At 35.7% G+C, this 16,505-nt stretch overlaps 1 protein-coding gene across 2 annotated transcripts in view; it reads right to left on the bottom strand.

Moving 5' to 3' along the window:
- Pkn2 (protein kinase N2) overlaps positions 1-16,505 on the bottom strand; it is a 98,561-nt gene that overhangs the window by 37,765 nt on the left and 44,291 nt on the right. For both annotated transcript variants that reach the window (XM_075981174.1, XM_075981175.1), the window contains exons 3-6: positions 15,185-15,339; positions 4,459-4,576; positions 3,149-3,294; positions 2,846-3,059 (exon numbers count right to left, since the gene is read on the bottom strand). In XM_075981174.1, the coding sequence (XP_075837289.1) occupies positions 2,846-3,059; positions 3,149-3,294; positions 4,459-4,576; positions 15,185-15,339 (633 nt within the window). The remainder of the gene's footprint in view (positions 1-2,845; positions 3,060-3,148; positions 3,295-4,458; positions 4,577-15,184; positions 15,340-16,505) is intronic.

Here is a 16,505-nt window from a genome sequence, read left to right as displayed (position 1 = left end):
AATCACAATCACATAGTAAAGTTCAATAAAAATTCAGAACCCCCAAAGCTAAAGTGAACAGCCTAGTAGGTGACAGACATGGATATGTTACGCAGGGCAACAAATCCTAAGAACCCAAAGACCCTCCCAGTTCTTGCATTTCGCTTGTGGCTCAGCCTACTATCTCCAACTCTACTTTAAATTAATTTTATTGGTTAGCATACGAAATAATAAGTTTTATTTTGGCATTTTCATACATATGTGTCATTTTACTTATTCCCATTCACTTCCCTCCCCATGCTTCCTGCCCTTGCTTGACTGGCTCCCTTTATTTTACCCTCTTCTACTTTATTACATACACATCTAGGTTCTACATATAAAAGAAAAGATGTATTTTTCTGAGTTTAATTCATATCCTTTATAATAAAACTGTAACGTTAAATACAGTAATTTATGAGTTCATCAGTCTGTCCTAGGGAATGGAGCCTGAGGTTCTAAAGAAGTACAGAAGTACAGATGACTGAACCTCCAAACTTATAATTACATGTCTGAAGTGAAGGCAAGCATATAGAATAACCCTATAAAATTTAAACTAACTTCCAGTAGTTAGCATTAGAATTTATTAAATATCACTGGCTTTTATAGATGCATGAAACAATGTAGTTAAAAAATACTAACAGAAAGCATTAAAGATGATATAATTGTCAGACAAAACAGACTTTACATCAAATTGTTATAAGACAAAAAAGGACACTATATATTGACAGAAGTCAATTCATGAGGAAAATATAATAATTATATAAATAGAATCATCTAACAGAGACAAAAAAAATGTGAAACACACACACACAACTGAAAAAAGGAATAAAGACAGCTACACAAACAGCCAAGGACCAATACCCTACTTTCAATAATGATCCTACTAGGATAGCTATAATAATTTCAAAACCAACAACAACAAAGGAAATAACAACACTGAACAAAAAGAAAATAACAAACACTGGTGAAATGTAGAGAACCCTCATGAACTTGTTTTGGGGAATGTTAAACTGAGCAATACCTGTCGAGTTTGATAGCTGTTGTAGAATATTGTTTTAAGGTGTGTTACATTTGTTTATGCTCTGGAACATTTGTTTAATAATGTAAAGATGTGTTGCTTTTGTTTATGTTGCATTTGTTTAACTGTGAAGCTGTGATCCTTTGCCTGTCTAAAACACCTGATGGCCTAATAAAGAGCTGAACAGCCAATAGCAAGGCAGGAGAAAGGATAGGCGGAGCTGGCAGGCAGAGAGGGTAAAAAGGAGTGTTGATGGAGACTACACTTTTGTTCTCCAGCCGCCTAGACCCAAATAATCACACAGGAATTATATTAATCACAACATTGTTTGGCCGATGGGTCAGGCATATTCCTAGTTAGCTCTTACATCTTAAATTAACCCATTTCTATTAATCTGTGTACTGCCAAGAGGCTGTGGCTTACTGGAGAAGCATGTTACTCCTTTGATTCCGCCTATTCTCTTTATCTCTTCTCTGTTCAGATTTCCCACCTGGCTTTACTCTGCTAAGCTGTTAGTCAAAACAGCTTTATTTATTAGCCAATAAAAGCAACACATATACAGAAAGGACATCCCACATCAAAGGTGGATAAAGGGAGAAGAAATGAGAGAACAAGGAGAGGAAGGTGCTAGGAGCCAGTCACCCAACCAATCATGGAGTAAGAAGGAAAGTAAGATAGATATACAGAAGAAAAGGAAAAAGCCCAGAGGCAATAGGTAGTCAGGATAATTTAAGAAAAGCTGACAAGAAACAAGCCAAAATAAGGCCAAGCATTTATAAGTAATAATAGGTTTCTTTGTGTGTGTGATTTATTTGGGAGTTGGGTTGTGGGGCCCCCCAAAATCTAGAAGATTAAAGAGAAAAAAATCCAACAACCAACAACAACGTTTTGGTGTTCCAACATGGGCTAAGAGGAAAAGAAACACCAGAAACAACATTGACACCCAATGTGACGCTATAGTAAAAGAAAATCCAACAACAGATAGCTGTTCAAATTTTAAATAAAATGGAGTCATATGACCTGGTATGTGAATTCCTAGATATGTGTTCATCTAGACTGAAAACAGGTGTTCAAACAAAAATATGTACACAAATGTTTTTGTAGGCATTATTCACAATATCCAAATGGTAAAAAGAAGCCAAATATTCTAACAAATAAACAACCAAAATGTAGTATAAAACTATAACATGGGCACCATTCAGTCAAAAGATGATTAAGTGTGCTATGTGAAATAAGCCAGACACAGAAGGCAATAGAGCATATAACCTCACTGAAATGAACTAGGAGACAAATGCGCTGAGACAAAAAGCCAATTAATGGTGCCATAGGAAGTTGCCTAGGAAGAAGAATGGGATACTGAATGAGTACTAGTTTTCCTTAGGGATGATGAAGTGCTCTAGAACTTGACAGTGGTGATGGTTGTATATTACATTATAAGTCTCTGAATTTTACTCTTATGAACAGTTTTAAAATAAACTTTCAAGGCTGGGGAGTGAATCTTTATACATGCTAAGCAAGCACTCTTCCACTGAGCTACATTCTCATCATTTATTTAATTTTTATTTTGAGTCAGGGTTTTACTAAGTTCTCCAGGCAAGCCTTAAACTTGTGTTCCTCCAGTTTCAGCATTTCAAGTAGCTAGGTTTAAAGGCTGTGCCATCAGCCCCAGCAAAAGCAATAAATTTTACTATAGGAACTGAACTATAATTCAAGAAAAGATCTGTACAAATGTCCTTGACTCCAACTATTAATCCACAATCTAATGTTAACAAAAACACACACATACAAAAAGAGGCACATACTACGCACCGGTTAGCGCTGCTGGTTTGGACAGTGTGCTATACTGGTTCTGCGTGGATATCATGCTCTGTCGCGGACTTAGGGTTGGTGATGCAACAAGTGAAAGCTCCTCAATGACAATACTGCTTTTGGGATGATTCTTGGGAAGTTCATTTAACCTTTGCTCTAACGAATATTTTAAAAGGTCCAATTTCTGACTTGATTCATTAAATCTTGCTTGAGCCTTGCAAGGAAAAGAGATATTGTTGTCATCTAAGCCATGATATTCTTCAAATAACATATTAAACAGCTAAAAATTGTTTTTAAAATTACTTCTGAAAGTGCTTTTCTGTCTGTTACTTTTCCTGAGCCAAGTAATTTCATGACATTCTTTGCACCTTCTGCTACTGCAAACTCTATCCTAAAATGATGCCTTAATTCTTCCATTCGAAGCTCAAGAGGACTAATCACAGGTTTTGCTAGAAGAAAAAAGAAACAAAAATTTATTAATTGAATCATTTCATTTTCTAACATCTAGTGATTAAAATCCATGAAAAATAAATGAATTACTGACATTGGGCTCATTCTTAAGTCAATAAACACAACAGTAATAAGAGATAAAAGGCTGAAATACAAAATGGTATTTTAAGTCATTATACATACAAATCACATCTGAAAAGGTTCTATACCTGAAGACACTAGTATATATAATTTGATGAGATGGAAACACAGTGGTTCTTCACACTACTAAGTTCCATATTAAGAATTCAACCACCTCCAAAGCAAAAATGTTTGAGGAAAAAACTGAATCAGTACTGATAATATAAAAACTTTTTGTTATTGTAAATATTTCTTAAGCAACAGAACTATTTATATTATGGTTACATTGGACTAGGTATGATAAGCAATCCAGAGATAAAGTGTGTGAGAGGAAGCACAAATATTCGTTGCAGATACTATGACATGCTCCACTTAGAACTTGAGTATCCATAGATTTTGGGATCCACTGAGGACATGAAACCAATCTGTAGATACTGAACAATTGTAGTTTCTGGCTCTCTAATAACTAGCTCAAGACTACCATTGGAATAAAAAAAAATATAAATAAAGTAAGAAAAATGCTAAACAAAGGAATACTATTAAATAGTAACATGCTTCTTAAAGCATTAATCAAAAAAAATCTGCTTATTGAAATGAAGAATTCTGTTCTACGTGTGAAAAACAATGGGCAAATATCTGAAAGCAACCATCCTATGTAAAACAAATCAAAATCCCTAAACCAAAATTTTTCCCCTAAACTCTGAATGTTTCTTTCTTTTCCTTTTTTGAAAGGTTTTTTTTTTTTTAAAGATTTACTTTACTACTTTATGGACATGCATGCTTTCGTTGTATGTATGCATAAAAACCATGTACATGCCTGGTGCCCACATAAGTCAGAGAAAGTGTTGAATCCCCTGGAACTGGAGTTACAGATGGTTGTGAGCTACAATGTGGTGCTGAGAGTTAAACCCAGGTCTTTTTCAAAAGCAATAAGTGCTCTTAGCTGGTGAGCCATCTTTCCAGCCGATATGCCTCGTTCTTAATGAATTTAATAAGCACTCTAAACTTGTAAAAGACAACAAAACTTAAGTGTACTCCATCACCATTGTCAAAAGCCAGCTCATTGGTCTGGACGGCCTGAAGAATCTGCATTCGGATGACTTCTATTTTTGTCTTGCTATCCTGGAGCAGTTGCTGAGCTGTACCATGGAGTTTCCGATCCTATCAAAAATGAATTAGAAAAGGTAAGTGGAGAAAAAAATAAATCTTTATCTTTTTAAAAGATCAACTGATAACCTAGCAATTAAAAGGGCTAAAAGAATGTGCACATTCTAATAATAAAGTTTAGTCTTGGTCTTTTGAGACAAAGTCCTCCTGTGAAGCCTTGGATGGCCTGGAACTCAACATGTAGACCAGGCCTCCCTATTGCAGTGGTGAAATTAAAGATGTGCGCCATCATGTCCAGCTTCTAATAATCTTAAACATATACAGACACATAGACACATAGACAGGAGCCATCAAGACTTTAAAGAGAAACATTATTGGTTTAGACAATGAGAGAAAACAAATGAATCTTACGTTAGCCTGACTGCTTACATTGCTGGGGACTAAAGCCCAGGGTTTTATCCATAATAGGTGTGTGCTCTACCACACACTCAGTTACATCTCCACCTATGTATCTGAAAAGTACAAAGTGTTAATACAGCCATGACCTTCTAGTTACCCTTATAGTGTGTATGTGTGCTAAAGGCACCTACAGTCTATACCTTTAATATATTTCTCAATACACAGTATTATTAATTCTGTGATGCTGAGCCTTACATAGCACTGAACTAACCCTTTAGTCTCTCAATACATAATATTAACTACAGTTTTCAAACTATACCTAAGATCTCTAGACTTATTCATCTGCCCTAAAAACTTGTAGCCTGCAAGACCTACCTCTCCCCATTTCTTCCCTCACCTTGTCCTAGAACAAGGGTTCTAGTGTTATATTGATTCAACTTTATTATCAAAGGTCTACATACTAATAAGATCATAAAGCATTTTTCTTTCTGTGCTTAGCAAATTCCACTTGGCATGATGTCCTCTAGGTTTAGCTATATGATTACAAACATAAGAACACCAGTCTTTAAAATTAAAACTTATTTATTTATTTAGATTTTTTAAGACATGGTTTCTTTATGTAGATCTGGCTATCCTGGAATCATTCTGTAGACTAGACTGTCCTGAAACTCAAGAGTTCACCTGCCTCTGTTTCCCAAGTGCTGGGATTAAAAGCGTGCAATCCCCCAAACCCAGTGAAAAATTAAAAATTTATTATTGTTGTGGTGGTGTGTGTATGCATATGTCTGTGTTTGAATGTAGACATGCATGTGGTAGCTTGAAAACAACTTTGGGGAGTTGGTTCTCTTTCTATCATAGGATCCTGAGACTGTACTCAGATCAGGTGTGCACAGCAAGTGTGTATATCTACTGAGTCATCTTGTCTGCTCCAGAATCTTCCTTTGAAAAGTAGCACAGTATTTTATTGACTGTTATATGTATATCATACAATTCCTGATGGACACTCCTTGAACCCTAGTAATATTTTTAAAAATTCAAAATTGCAATTTTCTTCCATCTTTGTTTTCCACAAAATAGGATGAATGTTCCTTTATCATCATCAATAATTCCCCAAATCTGAAGCACGGTATCTGATGTTTACTTCAATAATGGAACTTAAAAATGTTCCAAGATGTTTTTCTATCTTACTATATTTCAGTCAGTTAGTTGGAGAGGCGGCTCAGCAGTTAAGAGTAGTACGTTGGCATTGCAGAGGACCAGAGTTCAATACCCAGCACCCATGTTGGGCAACCACAACCAACAACCTGTAACCACAGTTCTAGGGCATCCTCTGCCTTCCTCTGGCTTCTGTGGGCACCTGCACTCACATATATATACCCACATACATAACCATATAACTAAAAAATTAAGTCTTTAAATTTGAGTTAAAAGTTCAGGGAATGTAACATACATGGGCAAATTTTAATCCTAGAAAATATTTGTGTGCCCTTAAATTAGGCAAAAAGACCAAGGAACAGGACTGATTTGCACCGGTGATGAGAGGAAAAGTCTAGAAAATCTTGATAGTCATGAATGAGTTCTTTGCAAAATTGAGGAGTTAGTCATCTTTTAAGACTTCAAACAAGATTCTGAACTAAGCAAAATTGCTGTGATTCTGTTTAATTCTAGAATCACTGATGGTAAATGACATAGAAGGACATAACAAACGCCCACCCAAAGATGTCCATGTTTAATGGGAGAATCTTCTAAGTTACCTTACTCAGCAAAGGGATTTTTGTGGAAGATGGATTTAAGATTGTTAATCATCTGACCTTAAATTACAGAGAGTATCCCGGATCATCCAAGTAAACTCAACATGAATAGAAAGGCCCTGAAATGTAAAACTGGAAGAGAGAACAGGCTAGAGATGGACTGTGATAAACAGTGGACACACAGATGGGGAGTGCACAGCTTCGAGAAGATGAAAAGGCTCAGAATGGAATATTCCCTGCAGTCTCTAAGAGGAAACACTGATCTGCCAACACCTGAACTGCAGCTTAGTGAGGTCTATTTCTGACAAAATAACTATAAAACTGTCACACACACACACACACACACACACAAAGTCTACATTGTTTTAAATCTCTAATTGGTATGATGTTTAGAATGAGATGTTCCTCATAAGTCTAAGGCTTTACTTGATCCCAATTGGTTGCTGCTGGGAAGGATTAGGGGGTGTGGCCTTGCTGGAAGTTGTATGTCACTGGGGTCAGACACTGAAGTTTCAAAAGACATGTACCAGTTTGCTCTCTGGCTCTAGCCTGTGGTTTGAGATATGAGCTCTGGGCTTTTCTGCCTCCATGCTTTCGTTCCACTATTATAAACGCTAACCTCTGGACCCATAAACCCAATCAAACTCTTTTATAAGTTGCCTTGATTATGGAATCATAACAATAAAAAAGAAAGTAATACAATTTGTTCCATACAGTAATCATAGAAACGCAACAAGGAATTTTAAAAACTATCAGATATTAATAGAACTACTATAAGTGTTGTAATTTAGCTGAACAGTGGTGGTGTACTTTTCAAATCTCAGTGCTCAGGAGGCAGAGGCAGGTAGATTTCTGAGTCTCTGAGTTGAAGGCCAGTCTGGTCTACAAAGCTAGTTCTAGGACAGCCAGGGCTACACAGAGAAACCCTGTCTTAAAAAACTAAATTAATTAATAACTAAATAAACAGTTTTTTAAAGAATAGGTATCCACAACACTTGATTAATGAATCAAATTGGTAAGTAGTTATTTACATGGTAGGCTAATCTTCACTTTATTATTGATGCAAAACCTTTAACTTGGGAATAAAATAGACTACAATAAGCTCCATTGTCCATGATACGTAGGGCCAGAATTCAAGAAACAGGCATAATTTAGCAGTACCATTTCAGTTAAACAACCATGTAGAATGGAACACTGCAGAAAGAGAAAAATGGGTATGTATGGTGTGATGTTTTACAAAGAGAAAAGGTTGAGTTCTTAATTTATGTTTGATGTATTTAACAGAATTAGTATATAATTGGGGAAATGAGTGGCATATTTGTGCAGTTTTTCTTTACTTTTTTTCTGCTCCCAACTCAATAATTTTAGGAACTTCTACCTGGTTTTTATTCTTTTTTTTTTTTAATTTATTATGTATACAATATTCTGTCTGTGTGTATGCTGGCAGGCCAGAAGAGGGCACCAGACCCCATTACAGATGGTTGTGAGCCACCATGTGGTTGCTGGGAATTGAACTCAGGACCTTTGGAAGAGCAGGCAATGTTCTTAACCTCTGAGCCATCTCTCCAGCCCTAGTTTTTACTCTTTAATAAAATATTTTGATTTCATGCCAAGTAAAGAAGTCAGGTTCAGACAAATTACTAAATCCCTTTGACAGGCACACTATAAGGCAGACACATATACCCCATATACATTTGTTAATTACCCTTTACCAGTGAGGAATCTGCTTGAATTTGGTATCTGTCTGAGGCATAGCATATACACTGTTATGAAATCAACTCTTAACTTTTCAATTTTTAAAGGAAAGCATTTTTCCTTTTCTTCTGCTTCTTGAGTGTTAAGAACATCAGACAAGGCAGAGTGGTGGTGACACACACCTTTAATCCCATTACCAGGAAGCAGAGGCAGGCGGAGCTCTGTGAATTCGAGGTTAGTCTAGTCTACAAAGCGATTTCCAGGACAGAGAAACCCTGTCTTGGATAAGAAATAAAGGAAGGAGGGAGGGAGGGAGGGAGGGAACATCAGACAAATCAGAGATCTGAAATAAGAGAAATGTTTGCTCTGAAACTCATAATTTAATCAGACATGAATCAAATTGTCTCGTGTGTGAAAATGACTACTTTTGTAAAGCTGTTGGTTTCTTTCAGAAACTGTAAAAGGAGATACAGCCCTCTGAATACAGAGTTTCTGCGTTACATAATACTAAAATTATACTGCTAGGGCATAATTATGGTTAAAATCTTTTAGGGCAACAAAAGAATGGCACAGTACCTCATCTTTAAAGGTGAAATTATAACTAGTAAGGCAATTATGCAATGCTACGTTTTTCAGTAAAGCCATTTTCTTTATTATCCTATCACTATGATAATTTGTTTTTTCTCTCTCCCTCCCTTCTCCCCTAACACCCCATGAAAAAGCTTCTTATTATCCAAGGCTGGTATCAAACTCATTGTGTCACTAAGGATGGCCTTGAATTTCTAGTCTTGTCTCTGACTTGCCTGGTCTAAGTACTGATAAGAAAGCAGGATAGTGTGCAGAACAGGCAAGCACTTGCATCAGCCAAACTATGTCCTTATCCCAGAAGTTCTTTTAACTATTTTAGTATAACATGAAAGGAAAACACTTATACTTCATTTAAAAACTAAATGGACTTTCCCCACACAGATCTTTTTCAGAAGAGCGGCTCAAATGTCAACAGTGTGATGAAGGTTTTCAAAACTGACTTAGGATACCACCTACCATCTTCAGCAGTGTATAGTTACTATACCAGTTTTAGGCCAATATTTTACTAACTTTGGACTAAAAATAATTTCTTATGGTTCCACCAAATAGAATAATTAAAGTGAATACTAATAATAAGCACTTTACAATGCTTGATAATTATAAGTGTATTGGATATATTATAATTATAAGCAAAAGTAACTATAAATTTCTTATTTTCAACTTATGTATCATTTTTAATTATTGAACGTAGATTCTTTGTCTCATACAATACATCCTGACCATAGTTTCCCCTCTCTCCACTTCTCCCAACTCACCCCCAGATTCACTCCTCCTCTGTTTCCCTTCAGAAAAGAACAGGCCTCCAAGAGACAACAGCCAAAAATGACAAAATAAGATACAATAAGACAATGCAAAAGTCTTCTAAGTATGCACTGCTCTTTTTTTTAAATTTATTTATTTATTTATTTATTTATTTATTTATTTATTTATTTATTAAGGATTTCTGCCTCCTCCCCTCAACCGCCTCCTATTTCCCTCCCCCTCCCCCGATCAAGTCACCCTCCCTCATCTGCTCGAAGAGCAATCAGGGTTCTCTGACCTGTGGGAAACCCAAGGACCGCCCACCTCTATCCAGGTCTAATAGAAAACAGCTGATCAGTCATGACAGCGCATGCCTTTAATCCCAACACTCAGGAAGGGAGACAAAGATTTCTGTGAGTTCATGGTCAGCCTGCACTACATAACAAGTTCCAGCCAGCCAGAGCTACATAGTGAGACACTGTCTCAAAAAAATAAAAGAAATTTTAAAATGTACTGCTTTGTAAAACCATGCAGGTATAACATACATTTCACAAATACATAGCTATCAAATAAATAAGCCCATTATAAACTTTTCTATCATACTTGTAGCTTATTTTTCATACATTAAATACTACCATACTCATTAAAATACAAGGTTTGGCTTGTCAGAATCCTAACCCAAGCTTTTAGTTTGATAGACATTGAGAAAGAAAGACAGATAAGGAGGTATTTCCCAATTAGAAAAAAGTATGACAAGGGTTAGGAACAGAAGGAAAGGAAGAAAACATTGGAAAAAGCCCTAGATTTTAATAGTTTTGTGTATTATCCGAACATAAGCATAAGATTCTTTAACAAATCTTATCAAAACCTTCACAACCGAGAAAGTGCTATTAAATACTACTCCTTAGACAATAAGGTAAGATAGATATATCGCACCGCCCAGGTCTCTGTATTAATAATAATAAAAATGTTAGTAGTGTAAATTATAAAGTAGAAATAATTAGAGTTTACAGATATGAAATCAGAAAAGAATAGTGTGCAACAGGGGCCAATGGAGGACAGTGGTAACAAATGAGTGACAGCGCGGTGTTCAGTCTTGTAGCAAATAAAGTATATCAGAATACTAGGAAGGAATTCTTCTAAATAGTACAGACGGTAAAAAGCAAAGCAATGTCCTTGGCTTACATAAAATTTGCATTTTAATGTTAAACACAGGATGACAGAATTGATCATGTCGCAGGCATGGCTGCACAAACCTAGAAAAATCTCACCACTTAGAAGGCAGGAGGCAGGAACATCACAAATTCAAAGTCAACTTAAACACATAATGATTTCAAAGACAGTCTGGTCAGACAGTGCTTTAAAAGAATAGCACTGTGAATGTGAAGAAGATATCCATACCCTGTATGAACTAATTAGTGGCAGTGTTATGAAGAGGAGAATTGTTGCTATTTCACTTGGGACAGTAATAGAGAGCTTGCTGTGACATGGTTGCATCTAAGAACTTAAAAAAAAAAGTCATGAAAATATTTAGGAGAAGAAAATACTTAAGACAAAGGCCCTGAGTAGAATGTGCTAGCTATATTCAAAGGGCAGGAAAAGGCCAGTGATGATACAGGACAAGGTGAAAAAGCTGTTTTTAAAAGATACCCAGGGATAAATTTTCTGGGTTTACCAAATCAGAATCAGGACTTAGGATTTTGTTTAAGCTAAGATAGAAAGTATTGGGGTTTGAGCACAAGGTTGAGAATATCTGACCTAATATTTGAAAGGGCAACTCTGACTATACCACATACAGGCATAGTGGTTACTATCATATAGAAACCAGTAACTAGACTGCTGAAGAGGACTTGATTGCCAAACTGAGAGTAATTATCCCTGTTCCAAAACTTCTTATTCCCTCTTGTGAATTTCTTATGAATAGCACATTCAATTCAATCTGCCTACATGCCATCTAAGGGTCAGTTTTGACTGTGTTCTTCCTCATTCAGATACCAATAGCTTGATTCTATGTCCTTTATTTTTACTGCTGCTTCAAGACACATGAAGTCATTTAACCTGGACTCCTATAAAAACAAACTACTCAAACTTCTATCCTCCCCACACATGCCACCCACTTGCATATGTACGTGTAGATATGTGTATATCATACACACAAAAAGTAAACTTTACTTACTCTCAACTAAGGTTAAAAATGGTACTACAAATTTGTGTTATAACCCTATCAATAACCTCAATGTCTTAACCAGGCAACTCATACCACCATCCCAAGAAAGTAGTTGCCTTTTGTTTGTGGAGACAGTTTCATTACATTACATAGTCATGCTGGCCTTATAGATATGATTCTACTACCTCAGCGTCCTAAGTGTTGGGATTATAGGTATGAGCCATTAAGTCCTGCTGAATTTAGTTTTTAAGTATCAAATTGTCTTTCACATTCCACAGTTAAGATTTAAATAATTTGTTATAGAACTTCAGTGGTCCTTCTCCAGATTTCCAGAGTCATTTGCTCAAGCCACTACTATTATTTGTAATTGCCTTTTTAAGTCTTCTAAAAGCTTATATCCAAGTACCTACCATGAGTATTAAACTAGATCCTTTCAATACTCTAGAGAATTCTAATTCAATTTTATCTCTAATCTTATAAAAATGTACGTTGATCCTTTGAGAAGTTACCAGTTAAAATCACGTCTAGACAGAAGAAAGATGTTAAGACTGTGTTGGTGACTACAGCAAGCAGCTGCTAATAGGCTTTGGTCTTCTAATTAAGTATAATTAATTAAGAGATTTCCTAATTATAATTCAAAAGCTACAGGAATGTAAATATCTGTTCTAATACTATACTTACAGGTCTGTTTAGTTTCGACCTGTGGTTTTTGTAATTTATCCACGTACTTCTTTGATTTTAGTATGTTCATAACACTGTTCAACTGATATATTATGGTTCTTAGTCTTACTATTCTCCAAGAACTCTAAGAGAATACAATGGAATCTATGGTCCTTTTATCCACACTTTAAAGGGATCTCTTAAACCCTTCAAATTAATCCATAAACCTAGGATTTAAAAAATCTTATGACAGACAGACAGCACTTAACTGGCTTAATTTAATTTTAAAATGCTTGGCATCATGTAGCAGAACATTTCATAACTTTTCATAAAAATAAAAAAATTTCCTATACTAAAGGCCAATAGTAAAACCACTAAAAGCCAATAAAACTGGGCACATTAGCAAATATCTGTATTCCTAGTAGTTGGGAGGTCAAGGCAGGGCGGATTGTGGGGTGAGGCCAGCGTGGGCTATATAGGGAGACACTGTTTCAAAAAAGCATTAATTGGAGATGACTTGGTGAATTCAGAGATTTGTGGTTCTTCAAGATGCTGAAATCAAGTGATAGCTGAGTGTGCATAACTAACCAAGATCCATACCACCAAGGAACACCATAGAAGAGGGAGTGGAAAGACTGTAGTATGTAAACAACAGAGAGATGTTAACTGCCACCTTTGAGGCAAGACACTGCCACTGTAAACATAAACCCACGGCAGCTTTGGTGGCTCACACAAATGTAGGCCTGTCAACAGAGAGGCACAAATAAAGTGTTCATAGGGCCCTCTCCCTAATGAGCCACTGGCTACTGAGGGATTTTGGAAGAGGAAGAGTTAGCACCTTTAGTTGTTCGCTCACTGTTGAGTGAGACAAGCAACCTTCAATGGATAGTTTCACCCAGTGATTGCATAGATGGCTCTGGCTAAATTCACTGGATCAAAAAATAAAGCAAAACTGACATGAATATCTGAAAGGAACTATAACGGAGGGTATTGATAGGAAGATTAAAAACAGGAATTTATAATTATTATTACAATTTTATCTCCAAGGTTAGTTAAAGGTTAGTGAAACAATAGTCTATCAAATAAAAACATACTCCACTAAAATTTTTAATTTTATATCATCTAGCTAATTTTCATAATTAACCTTAAAATCTTGCTTATTATACATATCTTTGTTCAGTGGAAGACTGGGATACAAGACATTAAGAAATGATCCTCTCCGCTCTCATTTCACATTCTTTCCAAGCTGAAATACCAAACAGCTCTACACAAACACATACACACACAGACACTGAGGCAAGTGAAAAGGCTTAGAGCGAAGCGTACTGATGTGGGATTCCCTTCTGTATGCGGTGAATACCATTGTTTAACTAAGAATCTGTCTTGGGCCTGGCAGGGCAGAATAGAGGTAGGTGGGGAAAACTAAACTGAATGCTGGGAGAAAGAAGGTGGAGTCAGGAGAAGCCAAGGAGCCACAAGAGGAGAAAGATGCAAGATGCTAGCTGGAACCTTGCCAGTAGGCCTCAACCTTCATGGTAAAATATAAAATAATAGAAATGCTTTAATATGTAAGAGCTTGCCAGGAATATGCTAGAGTCATTGGCCAAGCAGTGTTTTAAATAGTTTCTGTGTGATTATTTCGGGGTTGAGCAGCCAGGAACAAAAAAGTGGCCTCCTACAATAGGATACCTGCTGCCAAACATGATGACCTAAGTCTGACCCCTGGGACTCACATGATAATATGTGAGAACTAAATCCCATGGCTGTCCTCTGACCTCTACATATGCTGTGGGCCCAAACACATACATACCACACAGAAAAAAATCAAACACATACGTTTAAGCTTTAGAATACAAAGAAACACTGATATCCAGAAATAAGAATCTTTAAAATAACTGAGATTAGATAGGTAGAATTTATAATAAATGTACCCCAAATTTTCAGAATCATAAAATCTATGAAATTTTATGTTGGGAAAAATCATTAGTATGAGTCAGATGTTCCCAACATTTCTTTTTCCTGCCACAGTATATTTAAAAGCATATGCTCCCTCAACACAGATTTTCAAATGGTAGTTACAATATTAGAATCACAAGAATATACAACAGTAAGTCATGTAATTGGTAATTCTAGGACCCCCTTTCCCAATGTCTGTTAGTGGCTGGAAAATTCATTATAGTCTTGATTCTTTTGGGGGAGTATATTTTTTTTTGTTTATTTTGATGTGATTTTAGGTTCACAGAAATGTCACAAATACAGAAAACTAGGTTTTGAGAAAATACACAATTTTTATACTATTGCTTTTAAAAACATTTCTTTTTTTTCCCTGTATTTTCTAACTTTGAGGCTAAAATTGTCTCAGGACCATTATATACTGTTTAAACTCTGAAATTATCAAGCGAAACCAAAACTATATGAAAAATGTGTCACTAAATGGAATGAAAAAGATGCTTATTTGCAGTGGGAGAGCTTTAGAAGGTGGTAATCACCTGTTGACCTCAGCAGGGATCTCACATTGCCAGAAGAAGCAGGTCTATCACTCTGTGAAGATGTGCCAATGACAGTCAAAAGACTCTTATTGATACCGGGGTAACAAATGAATTTTAGGGAGTAAGTAAACTCATAAATATGGAATCTATAAATACTAGGGGCTTTACTTACCTTTGAAGAGCCATTTGAGTACATCTGTATCATGTTCTCTGCACCTTGCTTTACTTTAAGCTCTATATCCAGTTGTTTCTGCAAGGCCATCAATCTATTGTTGCTAGTAGAACTACGAGAATCACTATTTGGAGTATCTGGAGTCCTTGGACAATCTGTGTATAAAATAATATGCTAATGTTACTAGGACCAACTGCTTATTGAAACTGGATGTCAGGATAAATCTGACCAAAATACATTATCTGCAAGTGTGAACATGGCACAATAAAACCCATTATAAAGTGATACAAATTAATAAAAATTATCATCGAAAATAAAATCTGTAAGTTAATATATTGAAAGAATAAGAGTTTGAAATAATTTCCAAGCCACCTAAATGGAATTTTTGTTTATAAATAATAAAAATTTAAATAATTTAAGCAAAGGAACTACCTGAGTGGCAGAACTACCTGCTAGTTCAGTTTTCTACACTATAGATCTAACCATTTGGGGCCTGGCATGGAATAATCCCTATACGACGTTGAGGCCACTGTGGGGTACAAAGTGACCTTAAAATCAGTCTATCTTAAGCTGAATGATACCTGTCCAAGGCTTTTTTTTTTAAATATTACTACTTTTAAATTAAATCACAGCAATTTGACTACTCTATTCAATAATAAAATTCCCCTTTGTCACATTATTGATAAGAGAATAAAATATCCAAATATTACACAAATTCCACCCTGGTGATTCTCTATAAACAGAACTAAATGAGTTTTAAAAGGTGGTGCTGACATTAAGTGCTAATGAATTAAGCATAAAAATGTGCACATTTTATTTTATACTGTGATAATGTTCAAGTACAATGGAAACTGTTCAAGGTTATTGACTGACATCAAATTTTGTAATAGGTAGGAGTAAAGAGATCAAATATTTATTATGACTATGGTGTAGTGTACTGAATATTGTGCTGTTTATATTTACATTAAAAAAGTATATTGACTTCAAAAATGACTGTTTGACAACTGACTTCTGATAATTTGACTATGTCTCTAAATGTTCATATTGACGGTAACTGGTTTCTTTCATATCCACACTTGTTCTCGTAATCTAAAAACAATAGGCAGGACAAACAATTAGGCCAGACATAGAACATTACACCTGTAATCTTGTCAGGAGGAACAGGAATACCTTGACTTCAAGGCCTGCTTGTACTACAGAGCAAGATCCTGCCTCAGAAAAAAATAAAAAACAAAACATTTGTGTACAACTTACTAAATACAATTACTAATCAAAATGTTTTTAAAATATGAGCATATACAGAAACAAGATTGTTCAACAG

Source organism: Microtus pennsylvanicus, chromosome 7 (genome assembly GCF_037038515.1).
Source record: "Microtus pennsylvanicus isolate mMicPen1 chromosome 7, mMicPen1.hap1, whole genome shotgun sequence".
In the NCBI taxonomy this organism is placed as follows: Eukaryota; Metazoa; Chordata; class Mammalia; order Rodentia; family Cricetidae; genus Microtus; species Microtus pennsylvanicus.
Note: the sequence above shows the minus strand (reverse complement) of the source record. Positions and strands in the feature narration are given on the sequence as shown.